We start from the raw sequence: 27,315 nt of genomic DNA on the forward strand, positions 1-27,315 counted from the left end.
AGGTGAAAACTGCACCCTCGATTTTCTTCAGTACAAACTGAGATCGGCACGAATTAAATTTAGTTTACGAATGAACTGTACCGGGAAGATTGAGCCCAACAAACTCCTGGACCGAACATGGCTCATTATCACGAAGTCGGTCAGACCTTCTCAAAGGAATCAAGAAGGATCCTGAGTTCGAGTAGAAAAGGAATAGTTCCCGAACGAAAAATGAAACTCGAGAGAGAAAAAAACTCGGTCCCATATCAAGGAGATGTCTTGCGAAGACCGACTGAAAGCACATATATAAAAGGAGAAGAATCGACACTAGAGGACCTAATAAAATCCGAAGAGACTTAGAGACAGAGAATTCAAGATATTGTTAGCTTCTTAGTTTCCTAAGTCTTAGTTCGTTTATCACTCTCATAAACGAACTCAGTTGTATTTTTCGCTGATCTGATATTAATAAAATCCGAATTACCGATCTAAATTACTGTTTTGCCCCTTTGTGTGATATCACATATCAACAATAAGCTAGAGGTGTATTCATAGTTTGTTTGACTTCATCTTAACGTTTGAACTGGCTTAGCGACCCTCCTAGAATTGATATGGTAGTGAACATATTACATACTACCAAAACTTTCACACATTTGTTGATTAGGAGACTACAATGATACAAGACATAGAACAATGGCATTTCTGGTATAGAAAAAATGTGGAAAAAATTGCCATGCTTATAAGTAGAAAAGTGAGCTTAGATATTAAGCACAAGAAAAACAGTAAAATAGTAGCAAAGCTGGAAACCAAGCCAAGATAGGTCAAATTGATTGCAAGAACAAGTCTAGAGAGTGCTGGTGAGAATAAACTCAGAGGGAGTCTTACCAAAAAAATTCATTGGTTTTTTTTTTGGCACTTTTTACATGTAAAGGTTGAAATTAGATTTGAAAACCAGAAACTTGTTTAGAATTGACATGTCTAGCTCAACCTAAAAAAGAAACAAATAATAGATCAACCAATCTGATTAGGCATAGACAAGGATAAGGTTTTTGCGTGTTCCTTGTGTTTATGAACCTAATGTTTAGCTAAGCTGATTATAGGTCAATGTTTTTGCTTTGGTTAACGAATAGTTCAATGTTGACAAATTAAAAATAGCAACTGAAGCCAAAACAATATAAAAAATTAATTTTAGTAGGATTAGGCATAGCTGCATAGGTATAGCGATACGGTTTTTGGCGTGTTTAAACAAGTCTTTAATAATGTAACACAGTTTGTGATAACAGAGTAAAAAACCAACCAGTATAATTGCAGCAATATATGGTATCATCAAAAGATGAATATGAAGACCATGGGAGTCAGGAAAGAGTCTTGAAATCCTTCCGGTAACATGGATAGTCCCTGAAAATACGCACACAGACCACATGCCAGTAAACTACATGTTTTGGGCTTCTAATGAGATATTGCCAATAAAACGTTAAAAATGAAATCAGTTGTTTGTTCGAAACAACCCTCACACGCAAGGTTTGGTTTTATACAATTAGGGTTTCGTTTGGCCGATTTGGTTTTAGCGAATCCGACCGTCTTATAGTCTTTCCTCCTTTCAGTTGCGTTCTTATGTCGAAATCAGAATCCCCGATGTCATCAGACGCTGTCTCTGCTGGATATGTGGATAGTGTTGCCACTGAGATTTATTTCTCTTCACAATTGGCAATCAATAAAAGACCGCCCATCAGACGCAATGAAGATCCGTACGTTTTTTCATGGTTCCGAATCGGCTATGGTGAATCCACAATCCACGAGATGCTCAACCAGTTTTAGCGGTCCTATTAACAAGAAAACTGCTCTTCAACGTGTTTTCAAGATCGCCATCCCTGAATGGAGTACGTATTGATTCTCAAAACTTTTTTGTCTGTGTATTTTGTTTTCGTGTCTATAAATATCTTTCTGTTTGTGTTTGTGTTTTTTTTTTCTTTTTCTTTTTCAATATCTCTAGCTAAAGTAGACCTCAAAATTAACTACTTGGACAATGCTTGGGGAAAGCTAAAGCCAGCTATAAGAAGCATCTTCCTCGATGAGCCACAATGTTTCATCAGCATTGATATATTCAACGTATGTTCTTTAGAAGTTTTTGACGATTATTCTTCTTTCTTTAAGGGACTTGTTAAGCTGTTTGTTGCATCAACCAGGCTGTTCATCTCGCATGGAAGGATTCAAAGGTAGGAGCAACCCTTTACGATATGATTCTGGAGGAGTGTGGGACATTCATCTCTGCAGACCTACAGTCTTTAGAAGGGAAATGCAATGATGATCCCTCCGTTTTCTTGCCACTCATGGAGAAATGTTAGCTGGATAATTGCCGCAAGATGGAGTATCTCTGCACTTTGGCCGGAAGTGAAGCTCATCAGAGAGTCCGGGAAAGTTCGTTTTGGGAGTTGGGTCTTGAGCTTTTCCCCACACGTCTCTGCTTGGCCTCTCAACTTTGTGACAAGGTTCTTTCCAACATTGTAGTACTCATTAGAGATCAAAGGTAAATGAGCTGTTGCCTATTGGAATAGTTTTTTTTATTTTATTAGGTACTGTTAGAGTTTTACTCACTCCTTTGTTCACCACCAGATCAGGCAAATCTGTTGACGTGAGCCTGCTAAAGAATATTATGGCTATGTTTAGAGGGGATTTTTTCTATGCGACTCGTTTCTTTGAGAAGCCTTTTGTTGAGTGTGCGGCTGAATTTTACGCTGCGGAAGCTGTGCAAGTCCTGGCAATCCGACCTTCCACAGTACTTGAAGTATGCCGAGGTTACATTTCTTCCCTTTCTTCATATAAGCTGTTTTCACGGATTTGTAGTTGCATAACCCCGGAGTAGCTAACTCTTTTCTCTTTTTTTTTTTTTTTTGGGTGATTGTTTGCAGCGAAGGTTGTGTGAGGAGAAGGAAAAATGCCACACCCTCTACTTTTTTAGAGTGTTCGAGGATGAGCTGCTTAATGTTGTAGAGAGGGAACTCTTGGGTGCTCGTGCTTCTGCCATTGTTGAAAAGGTCCTCACAAGAAAGCCCTTTCTTTCTCTCTTGATATGTCTCTGTGATTAATTTTGTGAGTAAAGTTTCCCTCTAAGCAAGCACATGTGGTTGCAGGGTTTTGAGGAGATGATGGATAAGAGATTCAGGGAGGACCTTCATAGGATGTATGATCTGTTCTCTGAGACGAATTTATTGGGTCATATCAACAATGCTTTGAGCTGCTACATTTTGAAAACCGGAAAGAAGGTCTTAGCGGAAGGCTCATCACTGCAAGAGTTCAAGGATTCTGTTGATCGGATATGCATTTCCCACTTCTGTGAAGATGTTGTGTTGGAGAAGACTGTCGAACAGTGTTTCAAGGATCTTGGTTTGACTTGGAAGGTATCAAAAATCTCCCGTTTTCCCTTTTCTTGCCCCTTGTTTCCTCCTTGGAAGTAAAATGTCAGATCTTGACCTGCAGGATCGATGCACCGTGAGTTTTGTATCTGAGACTTGCGAACCTCACACTGTGTAGTCTAAGATGAAGGGTCTTCAAGAAGTTGTTGGTGGTAGAAGAAGCAAGAGAAAGGACATTTACAATATTTTACGATTTGATCAGAGTTAATTATATCATCTTGGTTTCTTTCATTTCTTGTTCCACACACTATGTTTTGAAACCAAACTATATATTCTCCTCCTATGATTAACTAATTTTGGACTTTTGATATCCCTTTTGCAACGAAATAATATTTATGAATATATTCACTTGCCACTTCGCTCTCTTCTCAAGACTTTGTAACTCACGAGTCAACCTGCCTAATCACAATGATGGATCTTCAACTGATTATCATTCCACCAAAAACTATTTATAAATAACATCTATCAGACACATTGTGCTAATCACATAACATTACATACATTTTTTTAGTTTCTTCATTTTTTTTTCGAATCAATCCTCAAAATATTATAAACGATTTGAGTTCAAAGATATTTTACATTCGAGTCGGTAGTTTTTCTTAAAAATTACATGAGTGTTAGCTCTTTACATGTTGGTTTCATTTCGATATGCTCGTTACTCTCTCTGTAATTTTGCTTCTTTCGTAAGCTTATCCACTTTTACATTTTCTTGTTTTCATATCTTTTGAGTGGTTGGTGACATGAGTTACACTTGCATAAGCTTAGTTGGACCAGACTACAAAACAATATTTAGATAATGCTTGGTATTGCTACAGCCAGCTTCTCAAAATAATCTTCCTCGATGAGCCAATCTCGTTCGGTTTGTAATGAGACTTTATGGATAAAAACATACTTTTCGTGTAAGGAGATAAATGATGTCCCCCCAGATGTTCGTGTATCTTGCTCCCATGAGCTGTCGAGTTTAACCTGCCCACACCTCCTCTGCGAAGCTGCACTAAAAAAAATATGATTTCGACTTCTAGAGCTTGGCAGAAATTAAAATGCATGAAATGATTCCTCCAACATTTCAGGTGATTATTTTATCTCCCGTGCATAGCAAGCCATGAAATAAAAGAGTATCTGGGTGTTGCCTTTAAAAACCATACGCCCTTATACTACTCTTAGGTCGGTTGTGTTGTACGAGTTTGCTCCCATGATGTTTTTTAGTTAAATTAGCTTAGAATTTTTTCTCCTTCCCATCGCCATAAATTGCATGTGAAAGTAAAGATTAAAAAGAGTATTTGGATGACAAAAAATTTAATGCTCTTGTAAAAACTCTACCAATCAAGCCCGAAGATGGTTGATGGTTTTAGCCGATAAAAAAAAATTCATTTTATAACTCTCCAAATTACATCAAAATTCTTTTGTCATAATCATGACTGTTTTGATATAACGGATATGGTTTGAATTATAACAAATTATCACAATGCAAATAATCTAATCTTGTTTTCTTCTTTTGTATTGTTGAAAATACGTTTTCTTTACTTTATAAAATGATATCTTCGATAAAAAATCACATTTATGATTTAACAAAGAAGAAGAAGCTATAGTAACACTACAAGAAAAACACCATTTTACAATGGCCAAAATCGTCGCTAGTTCGTCGTAATAGCCATATTACGATGAACTACCGACGATTTCCAAATCGTCGTAAATTCATCGTCGTAATAGATAAATCGTCGTAAAATCGTCCTATAATCTACGATGGTTTATATTCGTCGTCACATCAATATAAAAAGATCGTCGTAAACGCGTCGTACAGCTTACGACGACTTTACATCAATTTGCCTCGATTTGGTATACAGCAAAACCGTCGTAAACTCGTCGTTAAAAATCGACGTAGGATCGTCGTATACGACGCAAGTTTCGTCGTAATTCAATCGTAAAAGTTTTTATCATTTCGTCGTAAAACCGTCGTAAAACACGGACGTATATTCGTCGTATCAGTCGTCGTATAATATACGACGAATAGGTGGTCGTAACTTCGTCGTAAGAGTTTCGACGAATATACAACGGTTTAATAAATTAATAATAAATATATTACGATAATTATACGATGTTTTTTTATAAATAAAATTAAAAAAAATATTCGGAATTAATTTTAAATTAAAAAAGCAATAATTTACAATTTAAATTTTAATTAAAATTCAAAATAAAAATAAATTCTAATAATTACAAAAAACACTAAAATCTAAATCTAAACTAATGTCGATCCCGTCATCGTCCTGCTCCCCATCCTGCGCCACATGTTCTTTGCTGGTTCTTCGGTTGGAAGTTTCCGCCGCCTGATCTCCGGGTCTTCGGTTGGAGGCTTCCGGCGCCTGATCCCCGGCTCTAGGAGGATCAACCCCGAGAGACCGGAATATCTCCTCGTCCGTCTGCACCGGTGATTGCCTACTAGAAGATGAAGCAGATGATCCGACAACTCCAGCCGCCCGCAACCTGTCCAACTGCGCCATGAGCACCGGGTTGTCGGCCCCCATAATCTCGAAGAGACCGTACAACTGGTCGATCTTCGTCTCATACTGGGTCCGCATCTGATGGATCTCCTGGCGGATAAGCGGATCCGCTGCCCGGACATGACCAGTTGCCGTAGCGACTGGGGTATCACAGATGGATCCCATCCCTAAAACCCGGCCCTTCTTCTTAGGGGCAACCTGAAAATATGTAAAAAAATTATGTTAAAAAGTATAATATAAAGTTAAATTTACACTAAATAAGAAAAAGAATACACTTACCTCTTCGAAGATCTAGTCCATCTCCGCCACCGTCAGTGTCGGGGTGGATTGGACTGAGCTACCTCCGGGAGACGTCGGAGGCGCCTGTGAGTGAGCTGTGTCTGCCGCTCCTCGATCCGCGCACAGGCGGCGTTGTAGATCTCCTTCGCCCGAGGATCCGTGAATTCGTCGTTCCTCTTCTTATGGGTCTTGGCGAAGACCTTCGTCATCGGAGGAAGTTCTCCCCCGTTTTCTTCGACCTACAAAATCAAAATGAAATTATTAATAAGAAAAATAAGAGTTAATTATTTAAAAACAAAAACTTATTAATAAAAATTTACCATCATAAGTCGTCTCCCGGCGAAAGAAATCTGACCGGAAGTGTGCGGGACGTTTTTCCGATTTCCCACATCGTCAGTAGCATTCCTGAAAATATAGTAATTAGAATTGTATTAAATTAAAACACATATTTTAGTTTAATCTAAACACAAAAATACCTGGATGTGGAACACTTGGCGGCAGTAGTAGGATTGTGCGGAGGCAACCAATATTGCACCAGACCCTGCCAGAAGGTATCGGCCATTGGCGCCGGCTTGGCCTTCTCACCGTCGACCTCTCACTTCCGCTTCCAGTCGGAAACGGTGTTGTTGAGGCAGAACTTGACCTTCTCTTTGAAGGCCGCCTCCACACTTCCGTGTGCGGAAGTTTCCCAATGCCAGTTTTGCTAGAAAAAACAAAAAGTTAGTAATTATTGTAAAAAATAAAAGATAATAATATAAATCGAAATTTTAAAGAAATACTTACAGCAAAACACTTGAACCAAGTGTCAAGAATTGCCTGATCCAGCTTCTTCCAGCTGGTATGGGGTTGTACGAAAAACCCCTTGATGATGTCGACAACGTTACGCCCGACCGCGTTGTCGGTCGTAAACCTAGTCAAATGCAAATAAAAATTAAGTTAGATATTTCAATTAATTATAAATATTATTTGTTTAAAAAAAATTTGAAAAAAAAAATTTCGTACCAAAATGTCTCCGGCGCTCGATCCGGATCGAGTTTGTTCATATTCTCACAACCCGGTTGGAGTAGAAAATCCTGAACCGTAAATTAGGCATACGGTACAGGCTGTATCGGGGCTGCGGCTGGTGCTGGGGCTGCTGGTTCAGCTGGTGGTAATGGAGGCGGTGCAGGCTGTGGTACAACGACCGGTTGCGAAACCGTTCGCTGTGTTCCGAAGATTCCGGGATGACGGACCCTGTCGCTGAGGCGGACGGAGCCGTACCGTCCGGATCTACCATATGTCGGTAGTGGAACCTCTTTGTCCGAGGAGCCATATAATCTGAATAATCTAAAAAATTTAATGAAATATAATTACTAAATATATCATTTAATTATAAATTCTGGGCCTATCTAAATTCCGAATCTAACTAAATCCCCTAATTATATCTATCTAATTATTTAAAATTAAACAAAATTATAATGAAAAAAAAAATTTTTAAAAATCTTACAAAATAGCTGGAGAGGAGGGAGAGGAGGGAGATGTAGAGAGAGAGAGAGAGTTATTTGTAGAGAGAGAGAGAGAAGTGAGGAATGAGCGACGAAGGAGGAAAACTCGCGTCCCTTATATAGATTTTGTGATAGTCGTAAAATCGTCGTAACGTTACGACGATTTTACGACGATTTGGTTGTATAACAATCGTACCAGTGCATGACATGACACATGTCATGTTCATAGCGTTTTAACATTACGACGGTTTTACGACGACTAAACCCTACATCGTCGTAAAACTGTCGTAATATGCCAACATTTATAACTTCATATCTCGGATCTGGAGTCAATCCGTGAGCTGTTAGATGTATGATCGTCATCAACGTTACGACGGTTTAACGATGGTTTAAGGATCATTCGTCGTAAAACCGTCGTAATGTTACGATCATGTAACGACGGTTTTACGATGTTTTTTAAAAAAGTTATCAAACCCTAAATCTTTCAAGGCTTATTGCATAAAGAACTACATAAAGCTTATTTTATACTAACATATAACAATAGGTTCATAACTTTGCATGTATGACGGATTTAGTACATGAGATAATAAATATTGAAATCATCTTATCTAATTTATAACCTTTTACTTAACATTTACAAAAACATGCATGAACTTGTAAATATGTATGTTTTTTTTTTCAAATTTCTGATTTTGATCAGATTGACAACTTTTCATATAAAATAAGATAACCAATCAAAAACATTTGTGAAATACCTTACAACCAATCAGATATAAAAGATTCAAAATCTTGGATTTCAATGTTACGACGATTTTACGACTGGCTTGTGAACTCGTCATAAAATCGTCGTAATGTTACGACGATGTAACGACTGATTCGTAAAGTCATCGTAATGCTTAAACCCTATTCATTCAGGGTTTAAAACCTAAACTTAGGGTATAGAGTTTACAAAAATTGTCGTAAAACGGTCATAAAATCGATATTTTCATCATTAAAAGAATTTAAACAAACACAGTTACAAATTACATAATAACAAATATTCACTAAATACAATGCATGAAAATCAATCAGATTCATCTTCCTCTATTACTTCGTCACCATCACCGTCGTCTTCCACCAAATCGTCATCATCGGCTTCAGCAAACTCATCATCACCTTCTTCTTCTGTATCATCGGGAAGATCTTCAACTTGTCTGTTCCGAGGGTCAATCAAGAAAATCTCCTCATCAACATCTGGTTCAGTCAGATCTACGCAAGTGTCCTGTTGCAGTGGAACATCCTCAACCCCTATAATCTTGCCCCTCAGAGCCAATGAGATTCCTGGTGATCGAACTCGGGGGTATGACAGAAATGTTACCTGTTCTGCTTGAGAAGCTAATATAAATAGCTCAAACCTGTTATATCGTCGTGATTTGTTTACGTCAATAACTCCAAACTTGTTTAGACGTACCCCTCTTCCAACAGTTGGATCAAACCAATCACATTTGAAAAGAACAGTTTTCAGCCTTAACAATTCAGGATATTCCACTTCAAATATTTCTTGCAGAATTCCATAAAAATCTATTTTACCCCTCACACAAACTCCATAGTTAGTTGTCGCCCACTTTGCACCGTGACGGTATGTGTGAAAAACATAGCCCCGAGTGAAATACATGGAGGCTGTAGTTATTTTTGCCATCGGACCTAGTAGTAACTCATGGAACCATGTTGGAAATTCATCCGGATCATTCGGGTCCACCTAATAAGAAAAAAAATTGCTTTAATTTCTTGATTTTGCATGGAACAATGTTGGAAAATCATCTGGATCATTTGGATATATATCAAAGTAGCCTTTTAATTTATATTTTATACGTACTTGCGCTTTTAACCACTGGGCATAGTGTTGATCTTTACGATCATTGATTTCAGTTTTAGAAACCCCATATATGCATTCTTTAACCTCATCAATGAATGTGCTGAGAAAACAACAAATAATTAATTAAGACTGACAGATATATATATATATTATTCTTCTGTAATTAAAAAAGTACCTTTCGTACGATGATAACTCTTCATAATTTAGCAGGATATATGTATGTGCACCGTGATTTGGACCACCAAATTTCTTTTAGTTTTCCACTAAGACGTCCGATCAGCGAGAATATGTCAGGTACACCCTCAACTACATATGTTTGGCAAATCCTCCATCATCATATCGACGAGTAGCTCTTTTGCGTGTTCGTACTTTCGGTGCAAAATAGTACGAAGTGAAGTGCGAAGTCTCTTGCGTCAAGCTTCCTGCCAAAATTGAGCCTTCCACTTTAGCTAGGTTTTTGGCTTTACCCTTAAGATGCTTCATGAAACGCTCGAACGGATACATCCACCTGTACTGAACTGGTCCACCGAGCTCTGCTTCGTGAGGGAGATGAACAAGAAGATGTTCCATAACATCAAAAATGATGGTGGGAAGATCTTTTCCAAATTGCACAACAAGATTGGAATATTTGATGACAGTTGTGATATTACATCAACTGATAATGTTCGTGTACTAAGATCCCGAAAAAAAACACCAATGCCTCCAACAGCTTCATGGACATTTTTGGGCAAGAGTTCAGCAAATGCAAATGGAACTAATCGTTGCATAAACACTTGGCAGTCATGGCTTTTCATCCCTGCAAACTTTACCCCATTCTCAACAGATTTAGAAAGATTAGAAACATACCCATCAGGAAATTTAACGTCAGAAGAAACCCATCTGAACAATGCTGACTTTTGATCTGCACTCAACCGAAATACAGGAACTGATGCTTTCCCACTTCTCAGTATATGCAAATCACTTCTGTTGCATAAATCAGGCAAGTCCAATCTTGACTTACCATTGTCTTTTGTTCTTCCCGTTACGTTCATAACTGTATGCATGATGTTATCAAAAATTTTTTTTTCAATGTGCATGACATCACGATTGTGTCTGAGCAGATGATCTTTCCAATAGGGTAGTTGCCAAAAGATATTTTTCTTGTGCCAATTATGATGAACTCCATAACCTTCAGGCATATTTGCAGGAGTGTGCCAGTTTCCCTCACGCGTTACTGTTTCCTCTGCCCCCAAATGCTCGATTTGCGCATGTATATCAGCTCCTGTTAAATTTACGGGTGGATGGACATGTACACTTTTGTTCTTCATAAATAACCTCTTGTTCCTCCGATATGGATGGTTATCCGGTAAAAACCTCCGGTGACAATCAAACCAACAAGTTTTTCTACCATGTTTTAGCTGAAACGCATCAGTTCGATGAAGACAATAAGGACAAGATAGCCTCTCATGTGTAGTCCATCCTGATAGCATACCATAAGCGGGGAAATCGCTTATTATCCACATAAGCACAGCCCGCATAGTAAAATTTTTGCCCGTAGAACAATCATATGTGCGAACGCCGGTATACCATAACTGATTCAACTCATGTATGAGTGGCTGCAGAAATACATCGAGAGCTCGCTTCGGATGATTGGGACCTGGAACCAAAATACTTAGGAAAAGAAATTTCCTTTGCATGCACAAATCTGGAGGAAGGTTATAAGGAGTTAGGATTACTGGCCATAATGAATATTGTCTACCAGACATACCAAATGGACTAAAACCATCGATGCACATACCAAGATAGACATTCCGTTTGAACTTAGCAAAATCTGGGTATACCATATTGAAGTGTTTCCATGCCTTTGCATCGGATGGATGAACAACTTCTCCATCTACTTGTGTATGTTCTGCATGTCATCTCATTGATGCAGCTGTCCTTTCAGATTGATAAAGCCGTTTTAAACCTATCAGTTATAGGGAGATACCACATACGTTGGTACGGTATCCTTTTACGCCCACCAGTTTGCGGCCTGTATCTTGGTTTTTGGCAAAATCGACATTCCTCATGCTGATCATCATCTTTTCAAAAAATCATACAATTCTCAACACATACATCTATCATCTCAGAAGGTAGACCAAGACTAAAAATCAACTTCTGTATTTCATAGTATGTTGCTGCTGCCAAGTTATCCTCCGGTAGATACTCTTTCAGAAAATCAGCCCAATCATCCATGCAAACCTCAGCCAGGTTATGATCTGTTTTAATTGACATCATCCTAGCTGCCAACGATAATTTAGACAGACCTTCTCTACATCGTTTGTAGATTGGCTGATTAGCATTGTCTAACAAATCATAAAATTGTTTGGCATCTACATTAGGTTCCTCAACAGCATTACCAGTATGCGTTTCATGAAATGCATCAGTCACCATCTCATGCATCCTATCATGATCTAAACTTCGATCAGACTGATACTGATTAGGCTGATGACCATAATTCGATTCATCAAAATCAACATGTCTTTGATAATTACTACTACTACCAGCATTCCCATGAGTATTACTGCCATATCCTTCTCCATGTAGATACCAAACAAAATATTATGGCATAAACCCTCTATTTAATAAATGCGTCTACACGGTTTTGGTTAGTGTATACCTTGTATTCTTGCATTTCAAACAAAGACAAAACATCTTCCCGCTATCTTTCGTTCTCTCCATATTTGTAGCCTGATACATAAATATTTCTAACCCGTTCTTGAATTCTTCTGTCAACGATCCATCTGAATCTTTACGCATATACATCTAGCTTCTTAGCTCGTATATAGACATCTTGAAATAAACTCAAAATACTATCTCTTTTTGTTGATTAGACAATAAAAGAGCCGGTCTCTCGTGTCACGTCTAACCACGTGAATGGAGTAAACCTTTTAATATTATTACTTCTTTTTTTCAAAGAAATAACTACTAATTCGGGTTTCCAGCAATGGACAACCCAATATATCAGGATTTACAACACTATACTAAGGTTTAAGAGACCTAAAATGGGTCTCCAGGATGCTAATGCTCTTATGTTTGAATGATGATGTGTTGTGAATGAAAGAAGGAATGACGATCTATTTATAACAAAATATCGGACTTTACGACGCTTTTACGATGATGTTTTACATCGCTTTTACATTCAACAATAATATTACGACGATTTTACGTCGATTATGCGATAAAATATTTCATCGACATTAGTTAGGTAACACATGTTTTAAATGTTCTTCACCTAACTTCTTTGTCGACGTAAAATCGTCGTAAGTGTACATCGAATATAAGTCGTCGTATATTCGTCGTAATGTTACATCTAATTTACGACGATTTTGCAATTAATATCAAATCTCTCGTTATCGATGTATAATCATTGTAATTCATCGTAAATCGTCGTAAATTGTACGTCGAAGTTACAACGATTTTTTTGTACGACGGTTTTACGACGTTCTTTTGGTTTGACGTAAAATCATCGTACAATCGTTGTAAGTTTGCGACGATTTTTAAACCGTCGTAATGGACCATTGGAAAACGATTGTTTTCTTGTAGTGTAACCAAGAGGTGGTAGTGGGTTGGTTCCTTTCTAGTGGAAGATTTGACTTTGTGGGTCTAGACCAGGGATCGAGTCTCCATAGATGCGGAATTATCACATTATTAACTCTTAGCCATCCAACCATGTAGACTGCTACTAGACTTACATGAAAAGAATGCTAAGCTTAAGAGAGATTAGTCTGTGCCCGAAGGGCCTGAAATTTACTTCCGGATATAGAAAAAAAAAAGAAGTTATAGTAAATCGATATCTTATTGATGATTTTTTTTATTATTAGTAAGGGTAAAACATATAGAGATGATAGGTTTATAAAAGATTAGCTAGCCGCCTAGCCGATCTGAGGAATCATTGCAACATGGCCCTTGGAACCTACAAAGATAAAAAACTTTGTTGCAGCAAAAGTCTTCAATCCGCTTTCTTCCATATGGCAAGATAAAACCTGAAACATTTGGATTTTCTCTTTCGATTGTCATTTTGGCCATTTCTCCATTTTCTCCAACAAGTTCTGGCCACTCAAACTTTTCTCCTGAAAATTTTAATATTTATTTTCTTCTGTTAGTAATTTAATTATCTTTTTAAAAAATATTGTATGTAAAAATTAAAACGAAGATGAGAACGAAAGTATACCCAAAGCACAACACTTTGGATCGGTGCAGCCTGACGACTCACATGGAGGATAGGGATGCAAATGAGCCATCTCTTCCTGTTTCTTTTTTAATTAGTAAAGCTTTATTTCTTTGATTTTACTTGAATTCTGACTATTGATGTTCCCATTATATAGCCATTAGTTATATGCTTTCATATGGAAATAAATAAATTGTAGTTTTGACTGTTTGAACAAGAAAATCCCTTACAGTATTTGTTACACTGACCATGTAAATCATTTACCTTATCTATCAATGAATTAAATTTTGTTTGAACAAGAAAATCATTTATTTCTTACGTTGTCCACGTTAACCATTTACTTTATATGGACTATTAATGAATCAAATATTAACTACCATATCCCGGTCTCATACTGATACTCTCAGATTCAATCGTTTCTCCTAGGCATCACATAATCTATACTATAAAACTTAACCAATTCTCTCCAGTTTTTCGCCACGTCATCACTTACACCACGTGTACACCAAAATTTTAACTGTTGTGCTTCCTTTTTTTCTCCCTTCAAGCCTTTTGCAATTCTCTAACGGAATATAAATTTTTCCAAAACCTTCAATTCTCGTGGCATATAAATGTGGAAATGAATCGCGAGATATGTCTCCACCGATGTACAAAATCTCAAAGAGAACCTAATTTCAAGTCTTAGCTGAGGCATAGCCACGTCAAGCATCTCCCATCGCCAAAGTATCGCTGCCAACGGAGAAAGTTCAGGGATTTCCTCTCATCTTCTCACTTCTGAAAGGTATTCCAATCTATGCCTCTAAAACATGTTCCACCTATTTTACGGTTTCTGATTCAATCTACAATTCACATAGCTGAAATTCTGGGAAAGAGTGAAGTCGGAACTCGTGGAACTCTTGCAAATTGGAATGTTTCTGGTAATGATCTCTGTTATTGATCAGGGGTTATTTGTGTTGACGGTAAATTACATATTCTGTAAGTTCCTCTGTTACACTAAGATATGAAGAATGGGATGATTATTGTCTCTATATTCTGACCAATTTTGATTTTTTTTCAGATCTCTGCGTGTTTCTTTAGGGATCTTAGTGGATATACTTTGGAAGGAACGTGAGCTCTTGAGCTTAGCCAATTGAGTAACCTAAGATTAATGTAAGGGATATCTACAACTTCCCCTTTTTGGCTTTTGGTTGATTTATGGGACTAAACCACTATTTTTCCTTACATAATACTCTCCATGAACCATTTCTCCGGTTAAATTCTAAAGGAGTATGAGAGTTTCTCAAATCTGGAAGTCCTAGATTTGAGAGGATAAATTACACCTGACCTAAGCAATGAATTCTCTAAAACACTTGTGATTTTAATCTTCCGTGCTTAACAAAAATGTACTGGAAATTATGTAACTTTAACCTCCTTAGATTTGAACAAATCCAGGTTGCTTTCTGGTAACAAATTTTGGGTGATATGAGAATAAAGGTCCTGAGATTTCAATCGCTGTATGAACTCTGGTTAAACAACAGTCCAAAGTACTCTCCTTTTGCTGTTCTTGGCTGTCAAAATGGAAAACTTCGACATTGGTAAGCCCTTTAATACTCTGATTCATCTAAAAAACCATATAAGCTCTGTTTTTTTTTTTGTTATTCATCTTCACCGTTACCTTTCTTTGCAGTGTTTCAAGAAACCATTTCATTCGAGTAAAAAAAGGTATAAGCTTTTGTATTCCGGATCAAAGCAACCTCCAGACGTTTGATTCACACTGGATGTACTCCTAGTTTCTACTGCAATAGAACAGTGATGTAGTTGTAATATAAAGGATTCGGAATCCAGAAGACCAATGTTACTCTATGACTTTGCGAGAATTGAATTAAAGCTAAGACGAAAGATGGTTTGTTTGTAACGTTAACGACAAGTAAAAACAAGCTAAAAACGATTTCAATTCAAATTTAAAGCAAGCACTAGATCAAGGTAATTTGCAGGAGTTTCAGAGATGAGAATCAAATGACTATTCAGGGCACAACTTAAATGCAGGTTTCGAACTCAAACATAAAAGCTTATCGATCCACTGTCGTGATCTCGATAACTTTATCTAACAACCTAAATTCTAAACTGTCGTTTGAACCTAGAAAATTGCAGACAAGCATTAACGAGCAGGTTTGATATGTTCACGATTTGCCTTAACTTCAACTGTCGTTGGCTAAGGACAAATCGCTCACCAGTGTTTGTTCTAGCAACCTATTACACTTTTGATGAATAGATTAACCTGTGAACGTAAATTGAATGGCCAGTTCAACCTAAGCGTTAAGTCTAACAAAGGTGAAGACAATCGATTTTAGACCCTATTTGCATCCAATTCTCTAACTCATGAAATCCTTTGAAAACCTTAATCTAGCTAAGAGATCTACTCAGACATGGAGAAAAGAAACACATAAACAGATGAAAAGGAATTCATGAATTAAAATCGCAGAAGAGATAATAGGGTTCAGAATTCTTCTCAAAGTGTAGCAGATTTCTTCTCCCAAAAGCTTACAAGTAAAAACTCTCTGGTTCAGAAAATTTTAAAAAGAAAGCGTAGAAAGTCTGTAGAAAAACGTGATGATAAAAGGTAGGCGGCTCTGGACTTTTTATTTTCTTTCTCATCCCAGAATTAGGTAAAAATCGTTTTCCTTATTTTTCTCCTGGCTGGAGCAGGTGCTCCACAGAAGGTCGAAATCGGGAGCAGGTGCTCGCGGCCAAGAATGATCCAACTTTGTGTGAATTGGCCTCTTTTGCTCAGCTTCAGCTCCTTTTGCACCAAAAGCCCCAGCTGCTCCAAACCGTCGCCTTAAGCCTCCTAGTTACCTGAAACGACTTAACAAAGACTCAAAAGACTCTAAAAAGATCAGTAAACACAAGTTATAATGAGTCAAAATCTCCACTTATCAACGTTTCTTGAAAGAATTCCCAAGTAAGCCTCGGATTTCTCATTTCTAACGCAGAAACAAAAGGTTAGTATCTCACGGCTTCAATCTGATTCTTGCAGGTTTTTGGAAGAAGCTGATATTTTCAACACGTGAGTTACTCGAGGAGACAAGTAATTTGGCAGCTGACCCTGCTCCTCCGTCTACAAAGAATTTGAACATAACTGAACATGAGAAACTGGAGTCCGAGCTAAGACTAACTACAACATAAGCAGAGCATTGTATCCACCTCTTTGACTCTTACTTAACACCATATTGCCTAATTAATGTATGTCTGTTTATTGAGCATCTATGTGGTATATCGACATCTGAGGGACAACCTAGAGTGAGCATGCAAAGAATGGTCTACAAAGCCATTTGGGAGGAGCGTCAGAACGTAGTTCATGTCGTAGATCAAATGGCAACAAAGACTCCAGAAGAAGTTTCAAGCTTCAAATTTTCTAAAATCTAAACACTAAAGCATAGATATCTATTATCTAAACACTAAAGTTTTAGGATTCAAATATTAAACATCTTCTTGATCTTCTTAGATTGTAACTAGAAGTTGGGTATGATCTATTAGAAATGAAGGCTTTGCCGCATATTAAGGCATTGGTTTACATTTTATTGTCATGCGACTATGTAGTATGTGTGCGTCTATACTCTCGAATAAACATGTACCATCATGCTTCCTTGTATGAATATTTATATCTTTCACACTTGCATTATATTAAAGCCATTAATCTAAAAAACTTATAATGGTTGGTTTCGTTGTTTGTTAAAACGACAGTACAAAATGAAAACACAATGGGAGGGACTCAAATTCGGGAGTTTAAGATGAATTTATGGTTACTTAAACGTGGCAAAACAATAAAATTTTATGTGTGCTCCTTCCTCTGCTCTTTGGTACCCAAAACAGCTTTCCCTAATTTTTTTGGTCGTTTTTTGTTCATTAAGATTGTATGTATATATGTCTGCTAAATGACAATATAGTTGTAAGGAAAATATAGGAATATAGTATTGAAAACGTACAAATTATTTAGAATGTTATATATAATTTTTAATAAATATAAAGATTATTAGTTGACTATTACATTTAAAATGACAACTTTACAGCTAAAACCCGCGCATAATGCGGATACTCACCTAGTATAACTAAAAAACACAAAATGTCAAAATGATATAGTAAATTTATAAAAACAACAGCGTTTAAATTGACGTGTTTAATCGGGATTTCAGTTCGATTTCAAATCAGTTTTTAATTTTTTTATATAGTATGCCAGTGGCATAAGAAGCATATGCAGTATGCTACTAAAAAAATGATTTTGATTTCCTACAGCTTGGCATAAATTAAAATGCATGAAATATTCCTCCAACATTTCAGGTGATTATTCTATCTCCCATCGATAATTTATTGTGCATAGCAAGCCATGAAAGAAAAAGAGTATTTGGGTGTTGCGTTTGAAAACCATACGCCCTTATAACACTCTTGGGTCGGTTGTATTGTACGAGTTTGCTCTCATGTTATTTTTGAGTTGATTTAACTTGAATTTTTTCTCCTTGCCATCGCAATAAGTTGCATGTGAAAATAAAGATTAAAAGAGTATTTGGAAGCTCCCAATACTTTTTAAAATGTTTTATTAATAAAACTTGATTGGATGATAAAAAGTTTAATGCTCTTGTAAAAACTCTACCAATCAAACCTTAAAGATGGGTGATAGATTTCGTCAATTAAAAAAAAGTTGATGTAAACAAAAAATGGTTATGGATGAATTTGTAACTCTCCAAATTACATCAAAAATCTTTTATAATAATCATGACTCTTTTGATATAACGGACAAGGTTTAAATTATAACAAATCATCACAATGCTAATAATCTAATCTTCACACATAGGTTTTTTTATGAGAAATTAGTTAGATTGACTCTAGTTTTAATAAAAATGACTAGAATGATTCTCTGTTGAAAGTTTTACTAGAATAACTCTAATTTTAATTAGAAAAGACCAGTAAACCTTAGTTTTTTTCGATAATCACAGTTGTGCTATTTTGATTTAATTTTACAAGAAAAAATCACTAATTTACACAATCATCAATTATTAAGTAGTAAAAATATTTTTTTTACACATTTATTAAGAAAATAAACATTACTAACCCTAATCATTGATGACATTCTTCTCTTTTCTCCTCTTTACATACGCCGCCACTGGTCAGTGGTCAACCAACTCCGGCCTCCTTCTCATCGATAGGTAAGATCTTAAACCCAACATCCAAATCTTTTTTTCTCTGTTTATTTCTCTCACTTGCTAATCTCACGCTCTCTCGTTCTATCTGTTTTCTTCGCCGCTAACTCTCTTTTTTTTCTCTCTTGCAGATCCGTAGGCGGCTTCACTCATGCATAACGCGCACCTCCGTCTTCTCCAACATACCAGTTCAAAAATGTGGAGATGGATGCTTTGAATTTCGTTTAAGCTATTGTAGTTTTTGAAGAATTTGTTTTGTACCAAACAATATTGGGTTGTTGTAAAGATTTCTCCCTATTGATTTTTAACGAGAAGAGAAACAAACTCTAACCACCGTCTGCTCACGGTGTGTTCCATATTTTGGATAACAGATTTATGTAAATTTAAATCAGTTTGGTGGCATATTTCTTTATATGACGTTGTGATGCTACACTTTTTTTGCTTGTAAGATAGTTTTATTAGGTTATGGCAAAGTTAAAATATAGTTATAGTAGATTTTCATAGTAAACTTGTTCTATAACATTTTGATGGCAATCATTTCTGTTGTGGCATATTTTTTTTTTTAAGTGACGATAGAGTTACTATAATAGACTTGTCATCAGCTGATCAGAATTGATTTCTCCCTTTCTTTCTTCACAATCCATTGTGTTCATTTTGTCTTGGGCTTTGTTGCTTATCTCAACACACATCTTTACTGTGTTAGACACAAACTGACTAGGAAGCCTTGAAATTGTCTGCAGTTTTGAACAAAAACAGGTTGTGTATCCCGTGCGAGTTTGCTAAATATCCTCTTTGGTAATATGTAGCTAAGCTTTACCACGTGCATATTCTCGTCTAAACCATAATCCTCAAAACCATGCATAGGAAATCAGCATACTGTGTACTTTTATTTGCAGCTAGAATTTTGTACCCTCTTGTATTATCGACAACAAATAGCCACATGCAATTTTCAAACTGCCAATGTCCACATACAAAAATCACTTGCTCCATAGTTGTCGAAAACCTCTGATGAGTCTATCACAAAAAGAACAGATAGAACTTGCGGCAACCCTAGGGAAACCAATGTTTGATATGATCGTGTTTTAGGAAGATTAATAAGGGTTATTATGGATATACCGTGGCTAAAATATTTTTCATATCTTGAAATTAAATCTGTTTGTAAAAGTATATCATAACAGTTTCTGTTTAATTCTACCATAAGTATTCGGTAAGTCTATTTACAAATCTTTACCAACATTAAAATTTATATATCTGCCGAAAATAAGTTTTTTACCAGAGAAAGGTTAATCTAGTAACAAAACAAATTTGCTATGTTGTTGACATTGTAAATTTGCCACCAAATAGCAGATATTTATAAGTTTTTTATATCATATAAATAACTCTATCATGACATAAGAGTCATATTGGTAATTAAAGTAACGCTTGAATAAATCTGTGAACTCATAGATTTATTCAACATGATTATAACATTGTCACCATAGCCAAATCTCTATCATGTCTTCGAAGGATAACTCTGTCAGATTAATAATAAATATGTCATACATTTACGTTTTGTATTTTAAAAATGCCAAATTTGAAACATATTTATGGACTTTATGGTAAATTAATTTAAAATTTGTATGTACCAAAAATAAGTCTGGAAAATTTCTATAAGTGTTTGTGAAAACTTTAAATCTCTCACAATGCAACACAGATTTATTTAAATAAGTCTGTGTTATATAATCAAATCTGCCATAGGTAATTAAATCTTTCATCATACGCAATAGATTTATTTAATTAAGTCTGACAATCGACCAAAAATCTATCATCTGTAATTAAGTCTATTACACTCTAACAAATCTGTTGTAATTAAGTTGATAGATTTATAGAATTTGGAGTTTGGCAGACATATTCAAGTAGAGAAAAACGGTGGCAAAAAATAAAGTGATATTTTTGCTGACGTGGAAATTAATTGATAATGGCATTTTTGTTATATTTTTTTTCCTACAAGTTTATAAGGGTAGTTTAGGTACGATTACTACTAGAATAACCTAAATTTTTAGTAAGTCGTTCTAGTAATAATTGTAAAAATTAAGGTTAATCTAGTTAATCTCCCTTTTTTTATTCCAAAAATAAAAAATTATAGTTTTCAGCATAAAAAACAATTTGGCTTTTCAAAAAATTGGAAGCCGTCAGACAATATCAAATGTGCATACACAGTTTTCCGGCTCGGGAGCTTTGCCTGAAATGGTCACCGTGATTTTTGTACACCGATTTAAGAGACTAGACATTAGGAACAACATTTATTTGAGTTTCAATCCGACTATGTTTCCTTTGTAGGTAGTGTAAGGTATACCGACGTTTTGTAGCTGTTCTATGAAACGTCATGTTGAACGGTTATGTCGCTGAGACTATCAGTCATCAATGTGTATAGTTTAGGTTTCGTGGTAAGGTGTTTACAGTGAAGGTGAACTCATGAGAATAAACCATGGAATAGTAATCCGAGTTGGTAGCGATTGAATTCACAGACTAGAAAGCCATTAGTCCATCAAATATCTAATCAGCAAGCGAGAAGATAATCTACTATCACTGATGAACACTTGGTGAAATTTTTTTTTTTTTTTCTATGAATGAAATTTGTTTTCTCAAACCCTAACTTTTGAGCTTCAAATTTAAATATGGACGATTAAGCTATGATAGTGTGCAACAATTAACAATTTATTACTCTAGAACGAAAAGGTTGATCGCGATTGAGGAGGTCGATTGAATCTAGAGAATCTCATTATTATAAGCTTATATAATAACTAGATAATTGAAAGAAAGAAGCAGTTTATAGCAAATGCCATGATGGCTTATTGATAATTATTTTATTATTATTAATGGTAAAACTCGTGTTAGGCCGCTAGGCAACCGATTAATCACCGATTTTTGGCCTAGGCGTTAATCGGAGTCCGTCCACCTGCCTACCGCCTAACGATTATTTGAACATAAGGTAAAACATATAGAGATTATAGGTCTACAAAAATCAACTAGCCGATCTTAGGAATCATTACAACATGTCCCTTAGAACCTACAACGATAAAAACCCTGTTGCAGCAAAAGTCTTCAATCCTCAAGGTCCCATATGGCATGATAAACCCTAAAACATTTGGATTTTCTCTTTCGATCGTCATTTTGGCTATTTCTCCACTTTTTCCAACAAGTTCTGGCCACTCAAACTTTCCTCCTAAGAATTTTAATATTTATTTTCTTTTCTTAGTAATTTAATTATCTTAAAAAAATATTGTATGTAAAACTTAAAACGAAGATGAGAAAGAAAGTGTACCCAAAGCACAACACCTTGGATCGGTGCAGCCTGACGACTCACATGGAGGATAGCGAAGAAAATGAGCCATGTCATCCTTTTTCTCTTTTAATTAGTAAAGCTTTATTTCTTTGATTTTACATGAATTCTGACTATTGATGTTCTCATTATATAGCCATTAGTTATATGCTTTCATATGGAAACAAATAAATTGTAGTTTGATTGTTTGAACAAGAAAACTCGTTACATTATTTCTTACGCTGACCACGTAAACCATTTATCTTACAATTTTGTTTGAACAAGAAAATCAATTACTTTTATGTTGACCACGTTCATCATTTACCTTATATACTGTATTAATGAATTAAATTTGATTGTATTTCTAATTTTATGCTCATTGTATATCTGAAATTATTCTAAGCTATTAGTTTGTATATTGATATTTTTTTTTCAAAATATAAATAGAGAATTGCTACCACCTCTTGGTCTTATATCGATACTCTCATGGTGTGAATCCTTGATTCGTGTCTCCTCGGCATCACATACTACTCTTGTAGCAAATTTACAAAACGACAGTTTTAAGTAGAGGCGTTCAATCAGGATTTCAGTATTTCAGAACTAATTCTTCGGTAGTGAACTTCGAAAACAGAATCGTTTAAAAACAATTATAATATCTTTTCTTTTTCATGCTCAATTGTATGATGCCTTGATAGTTCTCCAAATTACATCAAAACTTTCTTATGATTGATTCTAATGAGGTTTTTGATATTTAGCGTCGACCAATGTATAATGAAAAACATGAAAAATTATGCAAAGAACAATCTCTTAATTCAAGGTTTAGAACTAAAGTAGGTAAAGGAACAAGAAACATCATAAACAGCTAACATAGCATGAACACTAAGAATTAACAATCATAATCGACGATAACATATTGAGACAGAAACTGATTCTGACTCATCAGTATGATGCGTAAACAACGATGGGACTTCTCACAGAGTGGAAACCATCAGACCAGATAAGATGTGTAGACACAAGTTTTTCAGCTCCGGGACCTTTGCCTGAAACTGTCACCGTGAAAGACTTCTTCTCGTGCAAGGACTTAAACGACAAGACACCGGGCACAACCTTGGCTTTGAGTTTAGTTCCAACTACCTTTGCTTTGTAAGTAGAGTTAGACATTCCGACGTTTGTGACTGTTCTACGGAAAGCAACTTTGAACGGTTTTGTGGCCGAGACTTGAGCAGTCATGGAAGGATAGTTTAGGTTTCGGGGTAATGATTTAGTCTGTTCTTTAGTGCAACTGACGCTATCGCCGGAGATGAGTTTTAAGTTCTTTCCGGTGTAGTTCAAGCCGCAGAGAAAAGCGATGTGATCGGATTTATTAGCTTCATAGACAAGTCCAGGATGAATTGCGCTTATCGGATCAACATGACCTGCTCCGTAAGCAAACTCGTCCATCTCGTTGATCGGAGAAGCAGATGCATTCATTGGCCAAGCTGCAAGAAACAACCCCAAAAACAGAGTAGTTTGAGTATTTCTTGCGACACAAGGAGGCTATGTTCCTAAGCAAAAACAGCAGGGTATTCTAAAAACAGAGTGCATCTTATGTTGCTTACCGGTAGTCATGATGGCAGATTGGATCATGGAAGGAGACCAGCGAGGGTGAAACGTTTTTAGGTAGGCGGCTACACCAGCAACGTGTGGACAAGACATTGAAGTTCCGGTCAAAAGAGAGTACTTTACATGTCTAGTGTCTGATTTGCTCGGTGGAGCATCAGGAGAATAAGCAGCGAGTATCTCTGAACCCGGCGCTGTAATATCCGGCTGCAAATTAAATTCAGCATTCAATCAGAAAAACAAATGCTAGAAAGACCTATACAAGCAATTGATATCTTCTCCTTTTCTATATATTACCTTCAAAATATCAGGAATGATTGTGTTTGGACCACGGGAAGAGTAAGAAGCAATGACGGGAGCTGTCTGCTTAAAGGTCGTCCCACTTTTCAGAACAGCCGCTTTAGGGTTTCTGTCCAATACCAAAAAGAGCAAGCTATGAGACAGCAAGCTTTGAGATTGAGACGAGGTCTACTTTGCGGAATTCATACAATGAAAAGAAGAGACGAGGTCTACTTTGTGGAATTCATATACGAGAGGACAGTGTTGTAGTCGTCTTCCGACAGAACAGAGACTGAGAAAGAGAAGATGGTGGCGAAGTCTGCTTTGCTGCTCTTAGTAATGGATGCAATGGCTCCCATAGCTTGAGCTTCATCGGGATGTTCAGCGGAGTCACACAACACAATCTTTCCCTTCACAAGTTTACTGTCTAGACATCCCGGTGAGCAGAACCTGAAACCGCCAAATTACCATTTAAACCGGCTATGTGTGAAAGGGCAAAAAGGTATGAAGATCAAACGTTTCTTGTGACGGAAGTTACCTGGCGGAATCAGCATCACAACTTCTTGTTGCTGATTCTCCGTACACTAGAGGGTACTTTGTTCCTTTAAGATCAAAGGAATTCACCGATCTTCCCTGTTTTGCCAACAAGAATTATCATTAGCAGAGGACAAGATACGATGGTGAGTTTTCATTAAGAACAATGATGTGTTTCTTGGTACTCACGACAACTGTCTTGCCGTCTCCGAGAACAACTTTGGTGACGAATCCGCGGTTCGTATTACTAGCAGCAACGGTAAAGATCCATGGAGCAATGCTCGATACAGTGCTACTTTCTGGACCACTGTTTCCAGCTGAATTCAGAGTAAGGATACCCTTGGCCATGGCGTGGAAAGCCCCGATAGCGGTCGGATCAACTTCAAACGGCTGACCGGTATCCCCACCGATGGAGATGGTGATGAGGTCCACGTTGTCAGCTATGGCATCATCATATGCCGATAGAATTCCATCACCAGTGCACCCTTCGAATCCGGCCTCACATACTTTGTAAACCGCTATTCTTGCGGCTGGAACGCCTCCTCTCGCGGTTCCATTTCCTAGTCCGTAAAAGCTCACGTCCTTCACAGCGTTTCCAGCTGCTGTAGAAGCTGTGTGCGTTCCATGTCCCATGTTGTCTCTTGCTGAGTGAGGAAACTCATTTGTTTTGGGTGTGTAGGACCTTGCTCCAATAAGCTTGCTGTTATACAACAACACGCATCGGGTTTTTCACATTCAAACTACAAGAATTACATATCTTTACGCAATTTAACTGTGTGATTAGTATGAGTGGTTTTATTACTTGTTGCAAGAAAAGTTTGTGCCGCCTTCACAAACACCTTTCCATTTCTTCGGAGGAGGACCAAAGCCTTTGTCACTGAAGCTTTCGGATTCAGGGTAGATTCCACTGTCTATGACACCGATTATCGTATTGCTCTCGATGCTAGGGTTTCGTTTCGCCCTTTTACCTTCCTTGAGACCCATGAAATCCCAAGACATCGTCGTTTGGAGCTTCAGTTTCTTGCTAGGAAACACCGATACAACATCTTCCATATCTAAACAATGAATACAATAAAAAGTTACATTTTCTCAAAATTGTTAAAACAGACAAAGTTGATTAATATAAGCACATGTATATTTTTGAAAATTTTCGGGTCGAATAAACCCCTCAATTAGAACACTTACTAGCTAGTATCTCTCTTTCTGATTCTGTTAGCCGAGCAGCAAATCCATTAAAACTCCTTTTATAACTCCTAACCAATCGATTCTCGATGGAACTGCATAAACAAGGAAATACGTTAGTTATAGGATCTTTATCGATCTATGACTTAGATCGATTAAAATGAAACTATTACTATATGTATACAAATAATCAAACCCGGATTTGATCGATTAAATTTCATTTATCAATTCCAGTTATGCCTTATGCTGTTAAAAATGAAAATAATTAATTGCACCTCTCTCCGATGACCTCTTGAAGAAGACTCGTGTGATGGGACATTGGCATGTAGTCAACACGAGCAGGAAGTGCACCCATGTATACTATATATACCTACAAAGGAATATTGTTATCATCATCATCATCATCATCATCATCATAATCATCAATTCATAATCATGGTTTGTCAAATAAGTTAATAATTATGTAACCAAGAGATTATCATAATAATTAACAAAGGATTCAGGAGATTACCTGTTTATCTTGATCATCTTTGGCTGCTGAGGCAAAACTCACTAGCAAGGCAAAGAGGAGACAATAGGAGCATGCAGGTTTTGCCATTTTTTTTCTTTCAATGAGTTAAATTAAGATGTCTTAGATTGCGAGAATGAAACGATAACTTATAGGAAGAGCTTATGTATGGGGTCTAAGAACGCAATCAAAGTCCTTAACAATTGTTTCTCTAATTATGAATATATTAATGGCAATATAATGTAGTTTCCATCTTAATGACTTGATTGGAACGTTTAATTTGCTACCGTTTCTCATTCCACCATTCCACCATCATTTTTCGTCTTTGTTCATGAATATGGAAAACTACTAAATAGAAAGAACCTCCATTTGACTATACATATATTCTCGTTGATAAATAAAAGCAATTAATTAATTCGCACTAATTAGTAATAACCACTAAAAACGGATGTTTTTCTTTCATAAAATTATGACTAGAGTCTAGAGAGATGAATGTCTGAAAGAAAAAAATTATAACTAGAGATGAATTATGCTGTGTAAAATTATGTGTATTGTAGTTTGAATTCGGTTTTATTATGGCAGCCTAATCATGTGAGGCAGGTTAGTCATTTGACCTTACATGAGCGAACAAATTATATCCTTCACGCGAAGTTCTTTTTTTTATTAAATATTTTTTAAAATTAGTTACCTTTGCATGGAATGTATCTAACCCTTCTGATCAAGAGAATAAAAATGTATCAAAGAAACTTAGAATGTATCAAGAAATTACTGTTTCTCGGATTATAAACAATCCATCACAAATTTGATCACTTATTAAAAGTCATTGTTAACATGTTAATATTACATTTTATTGTTAACACACTACTAAGTACCATATATTATTTTTACAGATGATGAATAGTTTTCACCGCTTAATTTGTAGTTGTACAGTGTTATGGGGGAATTTATAAACAGTATCACCCAATTGAATTATTGACAACATATTTTACGTGTTAATAGCAATATGAGTACTAAAAAAAAAGAAGAAGGATATTATGGGCTAAA

General features: G+C 36.4%; 3 protein-coding genes and 1 pseudogene across 7 annotated transcripts; 1 reads left to right on the top strand and 3 right to left on the bottom strand.

Annotated features, from left to right (window-relative positions):
- The first annotated feature begins 1,714 nt into the window (after positions 1-1,714).
- Positions 1,715-3,597, top strand: LOC18021249 (putative cullin-like protein 4). Its single transcript, XM_024157606.1, is given in 8 exon segments — positions 1,715-1,856; positions 1,970-2,085; positions 2,163-2,503; positions 2,590-2,727; positions 2,729-2,771; positions 2,886-3,011; positions 3,108-3,374; positions 3,508-3,597. Coding segments are annotated over 8 exon segments (1,263 nt in total).
- Positions 3,598-13,398: 9,801 nt separating this feature from the next.
- LOC18021250 lies at positions 13,399-13,774 on the bottom strand (annotated as a pseudogene).
- Positions 13,775-21,876: 8,102 nt separating this feature from the next.
- Positions 21,877-22,242, bottom strand: LOC18021251 (inhibitor of trypsin and hageman factor). Its single transcript, XM_006404385.1, has 2 exons — positions 22,173-22,242; positions 21,877-22,073 (listed from the first exon to the last, which is right to left on the bottom strand). Exons 1-2 carry the CDS (start codon positions 22,240-22,242, stop codon positions 21,877-21,879), a joined length of 267 nt encoding a protein of 88 aa, XP_006404448.1.
- An 866-nt stretch (positions 22,243-23,108) lies between these two features.
- LOC18021252 (subtilisin-like protease SBT4.5) lies at positions 23,109-26,391 on the bottom strand. 5 transcript variants are annotated; one of them, XM_024157924.1, is made up of 10 exons: positions 26,275-26,391; positions 26,039-26,133; positions 25,767-25,858; positions 25,384-25,636; positions 24,774-25,281; positions 24,586-24,680; positions 24,282-24,497; positions 24,066-24,177; positions 23,768-23,975; positions 23,109-23,647 (listed from the first exon to the last, which is right to left on the bottom strand). In XM_024157924.1, exons 1-10 carry the CDS (start codon positions 26,359-26,361, stop codon positions 23,109-23,111), a joined length of 2,205 nt encoding a protein of 734 aa, XP_024013692.1. In that variant the 5' UTR covers positions 26,362-26,391. The 5 variants fall into 5 exon arrangements, with proteins under 5 accessions (XP_024013692.1, XP_024013694.1, XP_024013695.1 ...); XM_024157926.1 differs by having other exon boundaries at positions 24,631-24,680; positions 24,771-25,281; XM_024157927.1 differs by having other exon boundaries at positions 24,282-24,474; positions 24,608-24,680; positions 24,771-25,281.
- Positions 26,392-27,315: the final 924 nt, after the last annotated feature.

Source organism: Eutrema salsugineum, unplaced genomic scaffold (genome assembly GCF_000478725.1).
Source record: "Eutrema salsugineum unplaced genomic scaffold, Eutsalg1_0 scaffold_16, whole genome shotgun sequence".
Lineage (NCBI taxonomy): Eukaryota > Viridiplantae > Streptophyta > Magnoliopsida > Brassicales > Brassicaceae > Eutrema > Eutrema salsugineum.

Excerpts from the sequence above, each read along its gene's own strand:
- LOC18021251 (XM_006404385.1), bottom strand. The coding sequence starts at position 22,242 with ATGGCTCATTTTCTTCGCTATCCTCCATGTGAGTCGTCAGGCTGCACC. Across the intron at positions 22,074-22,172 it reads TCCAAGGTGTTGTGCTTTGG|GAGGAAAGTTTGAGTGGCCA; the intron begins GTACACTTTCTT and ends TAAAATTCTTAG.
- LOC18021252 (XM_006404386.2), bottom strand. The coding sequence starts at position 26,361 with ATGGCAAAACCTGCATGCTCCTATTGTCTCCTCTTTGCCTTGCTAGTG. Across the intron at positions 24,681-24,770 it reads GAGACGGCAAGACAGTTGTC|GGAAGATCGGTGAATTCCTT; the intron begins GTGAGTACCAAG and ends TTGGCAAAACAG. Across the intron at positions 24,498-24,585 it reads TGTGATGCTGATTCCGCCAG|GTTCTGCTCACCGGGATGTC; the intron begins GTAACTTCCGTC and ends TGGCGGTTTCAG.